Source organism: Phycodurus eques, chromosome 1, assembly GCF_024500275.1.
Source record: "Phycodurus eques isolate BA_2022a chromosome 1, UOR_Pequ_1.1, whole genome shotgun sequence".
NCBI classification, from domain to species: Eukaryota; Metazoa; Chordata; class Actinopteri; order Syngnathiformes; family Syngnathidae; genus Phycodurus; species Phycodurus eques.
In genome coordinates this window covers 44,696,788-44,715,148 of record NC_084525.1, presented here as the reverse complement: position 1 = coordinate 44,715,148, position 18,361 = coordinate 44,696,788, and the positions used below count along the sequence as shown (strand labels likewise).

The 18,361-nt window shown below is 50.2% G+C and overlaps 1 protein-coding gene across 1 annotated transcript in view; it reads right to left on the bottom strand.

Annotated features, from left to right (window-relative positions):
- Positions 1-18,361, bottom strand: part of LOC133414166 (myosin-7-like) — a 47,679-nt gene that overhangs the window by 16,344 nt on the left and 12,974 nt on the right. Inside the window, 9 exon segments of the mRNA XM_061699338.1 lie at positions 51-177; positions 257-488; positions 565-722; positions 795-885; positions 955-1,018; positions 1,021-1,099; positions 1,162-1,338; positions 1,414-1,656; positions 8,633-8,780. Coding sequence (XP_061555322.1) covers positions 51-177; positions 257-488; positions 565-722; positions 795-885; positions 955-1,018; positions 1,021-1,099; positions 1,162-1,338; positions 1,414-1,656; positions 8,633-8,780 — 1,319 coding nt within the window.

The window sequence follows — 18,361 nt, the reverse complement described above, 5'->3', positions numbered from 1 at the left end:
CTAGTAACAAATTGATCAATCTAACCAAACAACTATACGTGTCTACTTACCTGCCTCAGCGACAATGCATGCTTTCTGTGCTGACATCTCGGTGAGCTGTCGCTGCAGATCATCAGTTCTGCCTTTACTCTCGCTGAGCTGGTCCATATAGACTCGGCACATCTTCTCCACCGTGCCCTGCAAACGACGATAAATATTTTAACAGACCACTGTGAAGCCTGATTGGTCAGAGACAGGGCGGCCGCCATGTTATCACCTTGGCCCTCAAGAGCTGCTCCAGATTGGCAGCCAGGTCATCAGCCTCCAGGCGAAGCTCTGCCTTCTCCTTCTCCATCTTCTGCTTGGCTCTCTGTAGTGCGTCAATCTGCTCAGTGAGCTCCGCCACTGCTTCGGCATTCTTCTTCATCAGCGTGGCAGCTGTCGTCTCATGGTGAAGCCCCGCCTCCTTCAACTCCCTTAGCAGCTTCAGGACATCCACTTCCCGGTTCGTGTTGTGGCATGGAAACCGTGAGACGAATACGGCGGTGGTCTTCTCAAGCAGTTGTGGCGTTGTTCTCAACTCACTTGTTCAGTGCGACCTGAGCAGCAGAAGCTCCTCCCGCCTCCTCCAGCTTCTCTCCAAGCTCCTCCAGCTCTCGAGCAACGTCGTTTCTCTGACGCTCTGCCTTGGATCGCCATGTATGCTCCGCCTCCAGTGCCTCCTCCAGCTCCTCGATCCGAGTCTGAAGGAACAACCACCATCTATTATGTCACTCAGTCTGGTGATCAAATGTATCACATGACTGACATGTGACTTGAAGTTCTTTGATCTTCTTCTGCAGCTGAGCCACCAGGTTCTGTTCATCCTCCAATTTGGACAGAAGCTGACCTATCTCAAAGTCTTTCCTATCAGCAAGCAACACTTGATGTTCCCTCACACAAGAACTTCAAATAGGTTACAGGTATTTTTCCTACTTTTTCATTCTCTCCTCCATCTCCTTCTTCTGGTCCTCTAGGTCCCTCACAGAGTCCTTGACCGTTTCAGGTCAGCCTCTAGCGTCCTCTTGTTTTTTTCCAGCTCAGTCCGCGCCCGCTTCTCCTGCTCCCAGGAGCTCTCCACCTGCCAGAGAGGACCATTGAATTAGAATTGGATGGAAGCTCAGTGTGTAGCTCTAGTCTTACAGTTTCCACGTGCTGCTCCAGTCTACTCTTGGCCTTGGTCAAAATGTTGACGCTGTCCTCCTGAGCCTGGCGGTCATTGAGAGCTTGTTGATGAGCTTATTGCAGGGCTGCTTTCTCCCTTTGTAGAGCCGCAATTGACTCATCCAGGACACACATCTCCTGGGAAAGATTCTTCACCTGCTCCCAGATCACAGATAAAGATAGTCAGAGAACGTATGGACGGAATGAAAATGTGTTCCAGGCGTTGCCCACCTTGTTCTCAACACACTGTTTGTCCTTCTCCACCTTGGCCAGGTCCATCTCTAGATCATCCACGTCCTTCCGCAGGGACCCCACTTCATCCTCTAGCAAGCGCTTCTGGGAAGTCAGCTTGTTGCTAATCACTTCCTCGTCCTCCAGACGCTCATGCATCTCCTTCAGCTTAGACTCCAGGGAGATCTTGGACTGGATCAGCTGGTTGCAGCGCTCCTCTGTGTCAGCCAGGTTGTCTTGTTCCTGTGTGAATCATAAATGTTAAGCTAATAGGACTGATCAGCTGTCAGTCTCAGACTGATTGATTGCATAGGATCATTTATGCTAAGATATGCTAATAGGGCGGATCAGATGTCAATCAAAGGTTACCTGCTTTGACCATTACTAAACTAAACTATGGTAAAATCAATCAGCATGGCGACCCCTCGGCGGGCATGTTTGCAATCCCTGAACACAAATATATATATTTTTTTAAGGCAGCAAGCTGAGGAAGTTTAACCCAAGAGAGTCCCTCAGAGATGGCGAAGTGGGGCAAATGGTGAGGGCTCCATGCGAGGCTAAGGACTAGGGCTAACTGGCCACCACGAGCCAGCTTCTGGCTGGATGGAAAAATGGATAACTGGATCAATGGATAGATAATAGATGTAAATGTAACAACAATAGACGACAGAAAAAATGTAAACAGATGTAATGTTCAAAGCATACATTTAAACATAAAGAGAGCAAACCCTTGCAGTCTCTTTAAAAACAAATTGCACAAATTGAGTTTCTGCTCTGACAGAAACTACAGTTCTGATTTTTGTCAGTCAGTGAAAGAGGTGTGTGGCGGCGAATCAGAGTATGTTTGACAGTCTGTGTCATGGTCTGTGTTTTGGCTTGGGTTGTGTTTAGTTTTGTTCCATGTTTTCCTGTGTTCCATGTTTGTCGTGTGCTCATTAAGTTGTTGTGTCCACCTGTTCTCGTCTGCTTTGTGTCAACCAATCAGCTCTCTCCAGCCACTCATGTCCTGTCCAGGTGTTCCTCGTTGTCTCGTCTATCTGTTTGCATTTAGTTCCCTGGTTTCTTGCAGTTCTTGTCGGTTCATTGTCGTTGTCACATGTCTCTGCCATGTCATAGTCGTCAGTTGTCTTTGTCATTGTGGTATGTCATTGTCAGGTGTCATTTTCCGTTTCTATTCCACGTCTTACTCACAGGTCATAGTTTGTTTCCAGTTTTAGATATTCGAGTGTTTCTTTGCTACTTTGATTTGAGTGGTATCTGTTGTGGGACTTTGTTCAGTTTTCCCTTTTCTAAGATTAAATATTATTTTGAGACTCCCGCACTCCTGCCTTGCCTCCCTGCTTCCCTGCAATTGGGTCCACCATGTTCTCACCTTGCGTTACTCGCCCTCGCCTTAACCACGTACGTGACAGAATGAACCGACCAGAACAGGACCCAGCGGGAAGAAGATGGCGTCACCCTGGACACCACCAAACTGCCTCCCACCGTCCTCAGCCTGCCATCCATACCTACCCTCCTCCAGTAAGCCCAATCGTTCAGTCTTTTCTGTCCTTTTCATCGGGTCCCCCCACTTGTCCTAGTTATTCACCATGCCCTACTATTTTACATCCACATGTTTCTTTAGATTCAGATTTTTCTGATTGTGAAGATGGCCCCGATTTAGTTAACCTTCTGTCTGATTCTGACTCTGACACAGACTTAGATTTTTCTGGTTCCTTCCCTAGTTTATCCCTTCCACGTCAGTTTTTGTCACGTCTCCCCATTTCCAACCCCAGTGAGTCCAAAACCTTTCCCTCTGACCTTTTCTTGGGCACCCGTTTGGCCATCTACCCGGGACCGCCGCGTGGTGGCCAACGGAGGCGCCCAAGTAAAGGTCAAATTTTGCCCCCTCGTTTTTTCCCTGTTCACAAGTCACTTAATTTTTCACCTGTTCCCACACGTTGTTCCACGGCTCCACTTAAGTCACGTCCAGTCAAACCTGCCCCCAAGCCACCATGTTCCGTACCAGCCATTTTTCCTAGTTCACCTTCCCGAGACCTTGTGCACTCTTCCACTCCCGTACCCTCTACTCCCAAACCTCAATGGCGGCAGGCTGAGGAAGCGACTGCAGGCCCCGTTCCTGCTCCTCGGCAGCTGCGGCAGGCTCCCGTTCCTGCTCCTCGGCAGCTGCGGCAGGCTCCCGTTCCTGCTCCTCGGCAGCTGCGGCAGGCTCCCGTTCCTGCTCCTCGGCAGCTGCGGCAGGCTCCCGTTCCTGCTCCTCGGCAGCTGCGGCAGGCTCCCGTTCCTGCTCCTCGGCAGCTGCGGCAGGCTCCCGTTCCTGCTCCTCGGCAGCTGCGGCAGGCTCCCGCTCCTGCTCCTCGGCAGCTGCGCCAGGTTCCCGCTCCGGCGGCGCTCGTCCAGCGGCCGCCACCCGTCCCCGCTCCGGCGGCGCTCGTCCAGCGGCCGCCACCCGTCCCCGCTCCGGCGGCGCTCGTCCAGCGGCCGCCACCCGTCCCCGCTCCGGCGGCGCTCGTCCAGCGGCCGCCACCCGTCCCCGCTCCGGCGGCGCTCGTCCAGCGGCCGGCACCCGACCCCGCTTCGGCGGCGCTCGTCCAGCGGCCGCCACCCGACCCCGCTACGGCGGCGCTCGTCCAGCGGCCGCCACCCGTCCCCGCTACGGCGGCGCTCGTCCAGCGGCCGCCACCCGTCCTCGCTCCGGCGGCGCTCGTCCAGCGGCCGCCACCCGTCCTCGCTCCGGCGGCGCTCGTCCAGCGGCCGCCACCCGTCCTCGCTCCGGCGGCGCTCGTCCAGCGGCCGCCACCCGTCCTCGCTCCGGCGGCGCTCGTCCAGCGGCCGCCACCCGACCCCGCTCCGGCGGCTCTCGTCCAGCGGCCGCCACCCGACCCCGCTCCGGCGGCTCTCGTCCAGCGGCCGCCACCCGACCCCGCTCCGGCGGCTCTCGTCCAGCGGCCGCCACCCGACCCCGCTTCGGCGGCGCTCGTCCAGCGGCCGCCACCCGACCCCGCTACGGCGGCGCTCGTCCAGCGGCCGCCACCCGTCCTCGCTCCGGCGGCGCTCGTCCAGCGGCCGCCACCCGTCCTCGCTCCGGCGGCGCTCGTCCAGCGGCCGCCACCCGTCCTCGCTCCGGCGGCGCTCGTCCAGCGGCCGCCACCCGTCCTCGCTCCGGCGGCGCTCGTCCAGCGGCCGCCACCCGTCCTCGCTCCGGCGGCGCTCGTCCAGCGGCCGCCACCCGTCCTCGCTCCGGCGGCGCTCGTCCAGCGGCCGCCACCCGTCCTCGCTCCGGCGGCATTCGTCCAGCGGCCGCCACCCAACCCTATTGCCTGGCCCCTGCATTACCATTGGCTTCGGCACCGTGGCCGTCCACCTGAATGGCCCTGTAAAGACCCTGGTGCTTGGCGTCCTGGACGACCTCCTGAACCGCTCAGCCAAGCACCTCACCCTGGGTGGCCTGGATGGCCACCAGACTGACCTGAGGGGTGGACTCTGTACCCTCCTCCAGGCCCCCTTCCGCCCACCCTGGGTTGGTGACTTTTTGGTTGTTGTTTGGGGAACGTCTGGGATCCGTTCCTTTAGAGGGGGGGTACTGTCATGGTCTGTGTTTTGGCTTGGGTTGTGTTTAGTTTTGTTCCATGTTTTCCTGTGTTCCATGTTTGTCGTGTGCTCATTAAGTTGTTGTGTCCACCTGTTCTCGTCTGCTTTGTGTCAACCAATCAGCTCTCTCCAGCCACTCATGTCCTGTCCAGGTGTTCCTCGTTGTCTCGCCTATCTGTTTGCATTTAGTTCCCTGGTTTCTTGCAGTTCTTGTCGGTTCATTGTCGTTGTCACATGTCTCTGCCATGTCATAGTCGTCAGTTGTCTTTGTCATTGTGGTATGTCATTGTCAGGTGTCATTTTCCGTTTCTATTCCACGTCTTACTCACAGGTCATAGTTTGTTTCCAGTTTTAGATATTCGAGTGTTTCTTTGCTACTTTGATTTGAGTGGTATCTGTTGTGGGACTTTGTTCAGTTTTCCCTTTTCTAAGATTAAATATTATTTTGAGACTCCCGCACTCCTGCCTTGCCTCCCTGCTTCCCTGCAATTGGGTCCACCATGTTCTCACCTTGCGTTACTCGCCCTCGCCTTAACCACGTACGTGACAGTCTGATTTTGTGTGGAACGAAACTTTTGCAGAACCCGGTGGTTCTGCACCAAATACAGCAACCTGCTGCCAGTCCATGGTGTGGGTGTGTTGGATCCCTGGGCTCAGTATTTAAAAAAAAAAAAAAGTAATCTTGTAATTTTTGTCCTGGTATTTCAAAGAATTTTCAAATAGTGTCTAATCCGGATACCACAAATTCAAGATTACAGAATCCAGACGACCAGGAATCATCCCACTTTTTATTTTTACCATTCAGGTGTTTAATTTTTATGTTGCTATTATGTTTTTGGTCACATCTTTTTGACAAAATGCATTTGTGAATTTGCTGTAAAAGCAATTCAAAGTAGTTTAGCTTCAAAGTAGCTTGGATTAAAGTGTCCGGTTATGTCTGGTTGTTAAATCCATCCATCCATTTTCTGTACCGCTTATCCTCACTAGGGTCGTTAAATGTTAAATTTATTTAAGATATGCAATTGTTGACCAAAATAACGATTTACATAACCCAGTGGTTCTCAAACTTTTTACACAGAAGTACTACTTAAAAATTACTTTCTCTTTAAGTACCACCATAATCACGAATTTTACAGTAGTGTAGTAGGCCTAAGTGTCCATGAAAAATGAGACATTTTATTTTTCAAAAAGTGTATTTATTGTAAGTCACTGTACCGTTATGTAGTTTGAACATAGCACTGCACTTAAATTAAGTATAGGAAAATGCAAACTGGGACGTAAACAATTATTAAAATCACATAAAAGTGAAATAAAAATTGTACCTAAAAATGTTTGAAAACAACCGTTTTTCAAGACTAAATTCAAATTATTAAACCTACAGGTTAAATACAACTGAACTGCACTTTGGGGGTGATTCTTTCAATGCACAACTCATTACCCGTACCACAGTGTGAGAATCACTGACGTAGGCTGCTGTCCAGGATGGGGATGTTTAAGGTTACCTTAACTCGTTAAATGTCACTGTTGTCTGAAGAAGTCAATTGCGTTTTTCATTGGGGATGGGCGGGAGCAGCTCTGGTGGAGTTCATATGGGAATGGCAGGCTAATGAACAACTGCAGTGATAAGTAGTCGCCTGCAGAAGACAGCGATGCATTAATATTAGTGGTGAGCCAACTGCCCAAGCTTTGAGGAATGAAACAGAGACAAGAGAAGAGGAAAAAAACTAACTTGTACTACAAGCAGCTTTAAGAGAGTATCTTATGCAACAGTAAGGGGAAAACAATTCCCACAATTGTCAGAAATGATGACGGCGGGGTCTCTTAACGTCAGCAAAAGCCTCACAACCTTGAAAAAGAGAGTTGTGTACACTCATGCAACCATATCATGAAGTCATGACTAAAAGAGACAAGGTAGATTTGTCATGTGTTACTCCGACTGCTGCTATCGCTAGAACTAGCTAACTAGCGATAGCACTAACCACGCTTGGTGTGCGGAAATGTACAATTTGCCGCTGATGTGTGAAAAAGCTTCGGACAAGATCATCAACCGTGTTAAGGAAAGGTTTCACAAGTTAGATATGCCTCTCCAAAAGGTGCAAAAGTCTCAGCTGCTGGAAAAAGTTGACATCATTGAAGAATGGGTTGCGAACCACGAGGCCAGCTTAAACAGCCTAGAGAAAGTAGTCACTCCTCTGACAAAAGAGAATGGCATGCTCAAGATTAAGGTTGAGGCGCTCCACCACAACAAATAATCAGCATCCCTGAAAAGAAGGAAGGAGGTAAACCATCTGACTTTGTTGCAACTTTGATTCTGAAACTTTTGGGGGAGGACAACTTCCAAGCCGATAGTGATTGATCGGGCGCAGAGAGATCCTGTGGCCACCACCGCCGGAGGGAGCCAAGCCCCAAGCTAGTATAGCAACTTTGCTACTTCTAGCATGAACAAGATCTCATACTGTGACATAGGAGGGGCCAATAGCTGGAATACAAAGGCAACAAAGTCCTCATGTTTCCTTTTCTTTATTTATTTTGTTTTTTTCTTTAACCTGTCCTGTTCAGCTGCAGAATGATCATCTGTATGCCTGCTGCAACAGTTATGATGTGCAACAAGATTTTGAAATACTCCCACTTCTTATTTTATTTAATTTTTTAAATTATTATTTATTGAAAATCAGCCGGGATGAAAACGGTTTTAGGGGACAGACAGGGAGACCGAACGGTCAAGGGGAATAGGGGTGCGAAACACAGCAGAACAATTGTTAGACAGCCTAGATATTTGATCACAAGTAACATTACAACAGTCAAATCGTTTTCTTATTTGTGGATTGGGGGAAAGACAGGACATGCTACAACCAACCCATCCATCCATCCATCCATTCTCAACACCACTTATCCTGTTCAGGGTCGCGTGGCACTGGAGCCTAGCCCAGCTGACTTTGGGCGAAAGGCGGACTACACCCTGAACTGGTCGCCAGTCAGTTGCAGGGTACATTTAGACACAGACAACCATTCGCACTCACATTCACACCATCACTGAGTGGGAACTGAACCCATGCTGCACGCACAAAAGTCAGGTAAGTGTACCACTACACCATCAGTGACGCAACAACTAACCAATAGTGCAAGAAGCGAGAGGACAGAAAAGGGCAGGGCAGGATGTGGGAAATGAGCAAGGCAGTGCTACTGATGAGTGGTGTGGTGGGATGCTTTTATAGTGGCTAAACAACTGTAAGAACCTGTGAGTTGGTATCTTAATATAACCTGTTATTGTTAGTTGTCCCAGCATAAACATTTCAAGCCAATAGCGTGTCTATGGAACTTATTAGCGAAAGAACACCATATCACATGCATGTTAGTTAATTGGTGTACGGAGTTGCTGAGCTGGCACATTGCGGAAGGGTGGTCCCGGTCCCCCAGCCACAAGCGAGCCCGTTCCGCAGTGGACCTAGCCAGGGGGATGTCAGCCCCTTCCCATCACCAAGGGTGGTCCCCCAGCCCAACCAAAGTGCCCCAACCAGTCCCAAAGGGAAGAGCCACCACCCCTCACGCCCAATACCAACCACCTCCCACCCAGCGCTCCTCACAGCCACCACCAACCCCGGAAAGTGTGGGGGCCCTAACTACCAACAGGGCCCATTGCAGGAGCCAGCTGCCACCCGAAGAAATGTGAAGACCCACCAGTCCCCCCACCCAGAGACCAGGATGACGCCCCTGGAGTAGGGCCAGCGGGCACCTCCCCGGCACCCAGGAACCGAGAGCAGCCCCACGACCAGCCCCTGAATCCACAGAGGCCCACACCGCAGATCCGGGGCCAGAAGGATAGTGGTTCAAGTATGCAAGTGACCCTATGGTGTGAACAGGAGTCTAAAATGAGAAGATATTATTTGATCACATTACATTACATTTACATTACACATTTCTGTATGACATTGTTTGCCAGGCAGACAAGAATCAAGCTTCAAGGTTCACCATTTTGATAAAAGTTGACCAGTTTTTCTTAGTTATCCAGTTTGTTATTATGTTTAGCAGATATATTTTCCAGTGTTATATACTCTATGAAAAGATTTTGCCATTGTTTAATATCGATAGCTTGTTTATCTTAACAATATTGTTTTTTTTTAGCAATTGCTAGAATTGGGAGTATTGTACATTTTCAAACATTTTCCACCATCAATGTGACCTAAAATTTCTTTTTGAGAGGGGAGGTGATAATAAACAACTGAAATATTCTTGTATGTGACTGACTTGGACTTGAAGGTTAACTTGCTGCCTCCTTGGCCTGGTCACCTTTGCAAAAGAAATCTTCTGTCTCAACTGGTTCTTTACCTGGTTAAAAAAAGATTAAATAAAATAAATCTGGGCGGCACGGTGGACGACTGGTTAGAGCGTCAGCCTCACAGTTCTGAGGACCGGGGTTCAATCCCCAGCCCCGCCTGTGTGGAGTTTGCATGTTCTCCCCGTGCCTGCGTGGGGAGAACATGCACTCGGGCACTCCGGTTTCCTCCCACATCCCAAAAATATGCATGAATTGGAGACTCTAAATTGCCCGTAGGTGTGAATGTGAGTGCGAATGGTTGTTTGTTTGTATGTGCCCTGCGATTGGCTAGCAACCAGTTCAGGGTGTACCCTGCCTCCTGCCCGATGATAGCTGGGATAGGCTACAGCACGCCCGCGACCCAAGTGAGGAGAAGCGGCTCAGAAAATGGATGAATGGATTCAAATCTGGCCTTGTCTGTGTGGAGTTTGCGTGTTCTCCATGTCTGTGGCTGCGTGGGTTTTCTCTGGGTACTCCAGTTTCCTCCCACATCCCAATACCATGCATGGTAGGTTGATTGAGGACTAAATTGCCTGTAGGTGTGGATGTAAGTGTGAATGGTTGTTTGTTTCTATGTACACTGCGATTGAGTGGCAACCAGTTCAGGTGTACCCCGCCTCTTGCCCGAAGTCAGCTGGGATAGGCTCCATTACACCTGCACCCCTAGTGAGGATAAAAAAAAATACAAAATAAATCTGGTTGCACAAAGGTGCACTCCCTCTTATAAATGAGATCTGGCTGTGTTCAGGAGTAACCAATGACGTTCAAACTCATGTTATATGGGAGTCCACACACACCTGCCACTATTTTCATTTTTTAGTGCCAAAAAACAACAACACATACATAGGCGCCTTACAGAAACATTATTTTCTTTATGACCTAGAATGGCTAAATGAATAAGCCATTTGTTGACCAGACTTTTTTCTAGAAGATCTGTTTTCTGGTACTTGCACTTCAACGTGTGTGTGTGTGAGAGAGAGAGAGAGAGAGAGAGAGAGAGAGAGGGAGAGCGAGAGAGAGATAGAGATAGAGAAAGAGAGAGAGAGAGAGAGAGAGAGAAGTTACTGGCTGACTCCTGGCGGCCCCAAAGACAGAGTGACGCTTAACTAATGATATATAACCACACTCAATGCATTCAACATTGCTGTTTGTTTGTGTGTTTTTTTTTTTTTTTTTTGCAATGAAGACACACTTGGCACTGATAACAATGCTTTGGTTAAGCTAGTTATTTAAATTACAGTCACCACCAGACATTCATTTACACACTTATGGAGTTAATGTGCGCAACTACGAAGTACTGTATAGTCAGTTTTGCCACAGTTACCCTGAAAAAGCAACGAAGTTACTTTACTGATTACTTGATTTCAAAAGTAACTAAGTTAGAAAAAAGTAACTTTTTGGGGTGTTTGATGGGGGGGAGAAGCACTTACTTACGTGACGTCAGCCATGCAGCGCGTTACACCAGCTCACAGTCTCGACTACAGACGGAAACTTCTCACTTTACATTGTAATTATTACCGTAATTTCTTGTGTATAATGCGCATCCCCCCCAAAAAACTTTTTTGTCAAAAGTCATTAGTGCGCATTATACATAGGTATAGGGGCAAATGGAAAAATCTTTCACATTTTGTAAATGTATGCCGCCATCTAGCGGTTATGAAAAAGCTGTACACTTTCATTCCAAAATGACACTGCCACCTAGTGGTTATAAAAAATGTGTAGCCTACACTTTCACTCCAATATGACAGGGGTACGTATGACTGCATATACGTACAGTTGTGCTCATAAGTTTTCATACCCTGGCAGAATTTGCGAAATATTTTTATTTGTTTTTTATTTTTTTAATATGCCTGATGACTGAACAACAACCATAATTTCTTTATGGTTATGTTTTGTTTAACGATAATGCTTTTCTGAAATGCTTGACCGCTTAATTTGAATATCATTAAAATAAAATAAAATGTGTTTCACTTGGTCCTTCATGTTTTCTTTAAAGAATTGTTCCCATCTTACAAATTCTGCCTGGGTAATCAAACATATGAGCATAACTGTGTGTTTTATAATTTACTAAATAAAAATAGGGCTGTTAATTTCAAAATGAGAGCAAGTAAATTTAAAAAAGGATTAAGTGTTCAAACCAAGGGCTTAACTTCAGAATAAAACCCTAATAAAATACAGATAATACTTCATGTTTTGATCATATGGGTGGAAGCAAAATTATGCATTTAAAAATGCATTATACATAGGTAGAAGGTTTTTCCAGAATTTTGAGGTCAACTTTGGGGGTGCGTATTATACATGGGTGCACATTATACACGAGAAATTATGGTATTTAAGTATTGTAAATCCTTCAGAGTCAGTCCTTAATATACATCACCGATTTATGAACGCACATGACTGGGCATGGGCAGCCGTGGCCCAATGGTTAAGCTCTTTGCCTGCCACCGTGGGGGAACTAGGTTCCAGACCCCGATTGGACCATCCACCAACATCCCCCGGACTCACGGTCCTTGAGCAAGACACTGATACCCCGAAATGCTCCCTGTGTGCTTCAGCTGCCCCCTGCTCCAGTGTGTTAACATGTGTATGTGTTCATTGTGATGGGTTAAATGCAGAGAACAAATTATGTGTGCATGCATGCATGTTCATGACAATAAAAGATGATTCTTCTTTTTAAAAAAAAGGGTCACAGGGGCCTTACTGAAATTCTTAGCAGACACTGGCATACAGTCAGCAAAGATACATTTTAATTGTCGTCTGAAAATCTTTATTTCAAAATTTCAAACTCCCAAACTTCTGACGAAAAATCTAATGATAGTACAGATGTTACTTTTGGGCATGACAAAATATTTGCAGATCCTGGATCAATAATTATGCACAACTGACCATGTCATTCGCATCCCTTGGACAAAAAATGCTGAGGCAGATTTTATCAAGCGGAAGAAAGTTTTGGCTAGTGCTGGTGGTGCCCTTCGATTGCCAGACGATTTAATAGCCTTCACTCGTTATTAAAAAGTACCTAGCTTGATCTTTTCTTCGAAATAAATTAGGTCACGTATATATGAGGATGCAATGTGCCCTATCCCCTTTTTGAGATTGTCTTTGCAGGCACTCTATTGGACCGGCTCCATTTGGGTCTGCCGAGGCCACGTCTGCCGATGGACACTTGAGATGTACAGGTATTGCACACTGACTGCTCAATTTCAGGAAACAAGTCCTCTCAGCACTGCCATGGAGTGGCCGAAGGACCCCGAGATTACATCAAACCCGGCGACAAAAGACGTAGAGACATCAGTGGCTGCCCGGGCCATCCACGTTATTCTATCCTGCCAACCAAGAGCTACGTGGGTTCACGCATCACCTCCTCGCCTCCCATGCTAACTCCTTCATCTCCCGAATACTTCCTCTATTTCTGCAACGGACGGCGGGAATAATTAGCCTGACGCTGCTAAAAGATGATGTCTCCAGTACGCTAGGGACCCACGGGTTTAAGAACCCTTCCTCTGTGGTTTTGCATTAATTGTCATAATTGTTGAGATTAATGTGTGCATCAATGCTTCCACTTTTGACAGTCGGCACAGTTTTGAACCTTACAAAGACGTGACACCTATGATGAATTTTTGTTGTTGTTGTTGCATGCACCTCTATTATCTATGGTATGACTCTGCTCAGACACCGATTGTCTTTGTCCTTGCCAATGTCTTGAGTAAAACCTGTTATTGTTTTAACTTGCCTGATTCCTCGACCTGTGAATCCACCCCCTTTCTCCTCCCACCTTTGGAATGATAAGTGTGTGTGCAACCGGACTGGAAAAGTACTAACAAATAGGTTTCTCAAAACCCTAAATGTGTCACCTGATCAAAATCACTTGAATTGGTACGCTTGTACCAATATACTGTATTTCAGGCTGCAACTTCATCCATCCATCCATCCATTTACTACCGCTTTACCGGGGACGCCCATACTTCCCTCTCCCCAGCCACTTCATCCAGCTCTTCCGGGGATCCCGAGGCGTTCCCAGGCCAGCCGAAAGACATAGTCTCTCCAGTGTGTCCACGGTCGTCTCTGGGGTCTCCTCACGGTGGGACATGCCCGGAACACCTCACTAGGGAGGCGTCCAGGAGGCTTCGAATCAGATGCCCCAGCCACCTCATCTGGCTCCTCTACATGTGGAGGAGCAGCGACACTACTCTGAGATCCTCCCGGACCCACAGGTCGTGACCATAGGTGAGGGTAGAAACGTAGATCGACCGTTAAATCGAGAGCTTCGCCTTTCGGCTTAGCTCCTTCTTTACCACAATGGACCGATACAAAGTCTGCATCACTGCAGATGCTGCACCGATCCGCCTGTCGATCTCCCGTTCCATTCTTCCCTCACTCGTGAACAAGAGCCCAAGATACTTGAACTCTTCCACTTGGGGCAGGATCTCATCCCCGACCTGGAGAGGGCATGCCACCCTTTTCCGACTGAGGACCATGGTCTCAGATTTGGAGGTGCTGATTCTCATCCCAGCCTCTTCACACTCGGCTGCGAACTGCTCCAGTGAGAGTTGGAGATCACGGCTTGATGACGCCAAAAGAACCACATCATCTGCAAAAAGCAGAGATGCAATACTCTCTGACACTGGTCGTACAGGTACCGAACAGCCTGTATCAGGGGGTTTGGTAGCCCATACTCCCGAAGGACTCCATGCTCCCACAGGACTCCATGAGGGACACGGTCGAACGCCTTCTCCAAGTCCATAAAACACATGTAGACTGGTTAGGCGATCCCCCAAACACCCTCGAGGACCCTGCCAAGGATGAAGAGCTGTTCCACTGTTCCATGGCCAGGACGAAAACCACACTGCTCCTCCTGAATCTGAGATTCGACTTACCGACGGACCCCCCTCTCCAGCACCCCTGAATAGACCTTACCAGGGAGGCTGAGGAGTATGATCCCCCTGTAGTTGGAACACACTCTCCAGTCCCCCTTCTTAAAAAAGGGGGACCACCACCCCAGTCTGCCAATCCAGAGGCACTGTCCCCGATGTCCCCGCGATGTTGCAGAGGCGTGTAAACCAGGAAAGCCCTACAACATCCACAGCCTTTAGGAACTCCGGGTGAATATCATCCACCCCCGGGGGCTTGCCATCGAGGAGCTTTTTAACCACCTCGGTGACCTCAACCGCAGTGATAGGAGAGCCCGGCTCAGAGACCCCAGATTCTGCTTCCTCATGGGAAGGCATGTCGGTGGATTTGAGGATGTCTTCGAAATATTCTCCCTACCGACTCACAACGTCCCGAGTTGACCACAAAGTCGATCATCGAACGGCGACCTAGGGTGTCCTGGTGCCAATTGCACGTGTGGACACCCTTATGTTTGAACATGGTGTTTGTTATGGACAATCCATGGTGAGCACAGAAGTCTAATAACAGAACATCACTCGGTGAACATCACACATCACCCAAGAAGGGTGGGTGCTCTGAACTGCTGTTTGGTGAATAGGCACAAATAACAGTCAGGACCCGTCCCCCGACCCGAAGGTGGAGGGAGGCTACCCTCTCGTCCACCGGGTTGAACCTCAATGTACAGGTGCCGAGCTGGGGGGCAATAAGTATACCCACACCTGCTCGGCGCCTCTCACCATGGGCAACTCCAGAGTGGAAGAGAGTCTAACCCCTCTCAAGAGGACTGTTACCAGAGCCCAAGCCGTGTGTGGAGGCGAGCCCGACTATATCTAGTCTGAACTTCTCGACCTCACACACCAGCTCGGGTTCCTTCCCTGCCAAAGAGGTGACATTCCACGTCCCTAGAGGCAGTTTCTGTAGCCGGGGATCGGATCGCCACGGTCTCCGCCTTCAGCCACCGCCCAGCGCACACTGCACCCGACCCCTATGGCCCCTCCCACAGGTGGTGAGCTCATGGGAAGGGGGACCCGCGTTACCCTTTCGGGCTGTGCCCGGCCAGGCCCCATGGCTGCAGGCCCGGCCACCAGGCGCTTGCCTTAGAGCCCCACCTCAAGGCCTGGCTCCAGAGGGGGGCCCCGGTGACCCGTGTCCGGGGAAGGAAAACCTCAATTAATTTAATGTATTCTACATACCCCTCCTTGAGCCGTCAGCTTATCGTGGTGGAGGGGTTTGTGTGTCCCAATGATCCTAGGAGCTAAGTTGTCTCGTGCTTCACGCCCTTGGTAGGGTCACCCATGGCAAACAGGTCCTAGGTGAGGGACCAGACAAAGCATGGTTCAAAGACCCCTTATGAAAAAGACAATTTATGGACTCAGGTTTCCCTTGCCCGGATGCGGGTCACCGGGGCTCCCCTCTGGAGCCAGGCCGGGCCTGCGCCCATGGGGCCCGGCCGGGCACAGCCCGAAAGGGTTACCTGGGTCCCCCTTCCCATGGGCTCACCACCTGTCCTTCAGGACAGTGAGACCTGGAATGGCATGATTGGGAGGAACGCCCCCCCCCCGATCAGAACCCGAGCGGTGTTCGGTTTTTGGACTTCTGTGCTCATCACTGCTTGTCCATAACGAACACCATGTTCAAGCATAAGGGTGTCCACACGTGCACTTGGCACCAGGACACCCTAGGTCGCAGTTCGATGATCGACTTTGTGGTCGTGTCATCGGACTTGCGACCGCATGTCTTGGACACTCGGCTGAAGGGAGGGGCGGAGGCATCAACTGATCACCACCTGGTGGTGAGTTGGCTCCGATGGTGGGGGAAGATGCTGGTCCGACGTGAAACGTCTGGCGGAATCCACTGTCAGAAGGAGTTTCAACTCACACCTCCGACAGAACTTTGCTCATGTTCCGGGGGAGGCGGGGTACATTGAGTCCGAGTGGACCATGTTCCACGCCTCCATTGCTGAGGCGGCCAACCGGAGCTGTGGCCGTAAGGTGGTCGGTGCCTGTCGTGGCGGCAATCCCTGAACCCGTTGGTGGACACCAACGGTGAGGGATGCCGTCAAGCTGAAGAAGGAGTCCTATTAGGCCTATTTGGCGTGTGGGACTCCTGAGGCAGCTGATAGGTACCGGCTGGCCAAGAGGAATGCAGCTTTGGTGGTCGCTGAAGCAAAAACTCGGGCATGGGAGGAGTTCGGTGAGGCCATGGGGAAAGACTTCCGGATAGCTTCGAGGAAATTCTGGTCCACCATCCGGCGTCTCAGGAGGGGGAAGCAGTGCACCACCAACACTGTGTATAGCGGGGATGGGGTGCTGCTGACCTCGACTCGGGACGTTGTGAGCCGGTGGGGAGAATACTTCGAAGACCTCCTCAATTCCACCGAAACACCTTCCCATGAGGGAGCAGAGTCTGGGTTCTCTGAGTCGGGCTCTCCTCTCTCTGGGTTGAGGTCACCGGTTAAAAAGCTTCTCGGTGGCAGGGCCCCGGGGGTGGATGAGATTCGCCCGGAGTTTCTCAAGGCTCTGGATGTTGTAGGGCTATCCTGGTTAACACGCCTCTGCAACATTGCGTGGACATTGGGGACAGTGCCTCTGAATTGGCAGACTGGGGTGGTGGCCCCCCTTTTTTAAGAAGGGGGACCGGAGGGTTTGTTCCAACTCCAGGGGGATCACACTCCTCAGCCTCCCTGGTAAGATCTATTCTGGGGTGCTGGAGAGGAGGGTCCGTCGGGAAGTTGAATCTCAGATACAGGAGGAGCAGTGTAGTTTTCGTCCTGGCCGTGGAACGGTGGACCAGCTCTACACTCTTAGCAGGGTCCTCGAGGATGCATGGGATTTCGCCCAACCAGTCTACATGTGTTTTGTGGACTTGGAGAAGGTGTTCGACCATGTCCCTCGGGTTGTCCTGTGGGGGTGCTTCGGGAGTATGGGACCGGAGTCCCCTTGATATGGGCTATTCGGTCCCTGTACGACCGGAGTCAGAGTTTGGTCCGCATATCTGGCAGTAAGTCAGACTCGTTTCCGGTGAGGGTTGGACTCCGCCAAGGCTGCCCTTTGTCACCGATTCTGTTCATAACTTTTATGGACAGAATTTCTATGCGCAGCCGAGGCATAGAAGGGGTTCGGTTTGGTGGCCTCAGTATTGCATCTCTGCTTTTTGCAGATGATGTGGTTCTGTTGGCTTCATCAAGCCGTGACCTCCAACTCTCACTGGAGCAGTTCGCAGCTGAGTGTGAAACAGCTGGGATGAGAATCAGCACCTCCAAATCTGAGACCATGGTCCTCAGTCGGAAAAGGGTGGCGTGCCCTCTCCAGGTCGGGGATGAGATCCTGCCCCAGGTGGAGGAGTTCAAGTATCTTGGGGTCTTGTTCACGAGTAAGGGAAGAATGGAACGGGAGATCGACAGGGGGATCGGTGCAGCAGTGAATGATTTGTATCGATCTGTTGTGGTAAAGAAGGAGCTAAGCCGGAAGGCGAAGCTCTCGATTTATCGGTCGATCTACGTTCCTACCCTCACCTATGGTCACGAGCTGTGGGTCGTGACTGAAAGAACCAGATCCTGGATACAAGCTCGGTCATCCGGGAGGATCTCAGAGTAGAGCCGCTGCTCCTCCACATCGAGAAGAGCCAGATGAGGTGGCTGGGGCATCTGATTCAGATGGCTCCCGGACGCCTCCCTGGTGAGCTGTTCCGGGCACGTCCCACTGAGAGGAGACCCCGTGGACGACCCATGACACGCTGGAGAGACTACATCCTTCGGCTGGCCTGGGAATGCCTCGGGATCACCCCCGGAAGAGCTGGATGAAGTGGCTGGAGAGAGGGAAGTCTGGGCGTCCCTGCTAAAGCTACTGCCCCCGCGACCCGACCTCAGATAAGCGTTAGAAAATGGATGGACGGATGGATGGTATTCTACATAGGGGTTTTGGAGCCTTGCTTTGTCTGGTCCCTCACCTAGGACCTGTTTGCCATGGGTGACCCTACCAGGGGCGTGAAGCCCAGACAATTTAGCTCCTCGGATCATTGGGACACACAAACCCCTCCACCACGATAAGGTGACGGCTCAAGAAGAGGGGTAAAATGAAAATAAGTGAAGTAATATCAATCTACAAAAACAGTGAAAGATATCAATTCACCAACTCCAGAACAATATCACTA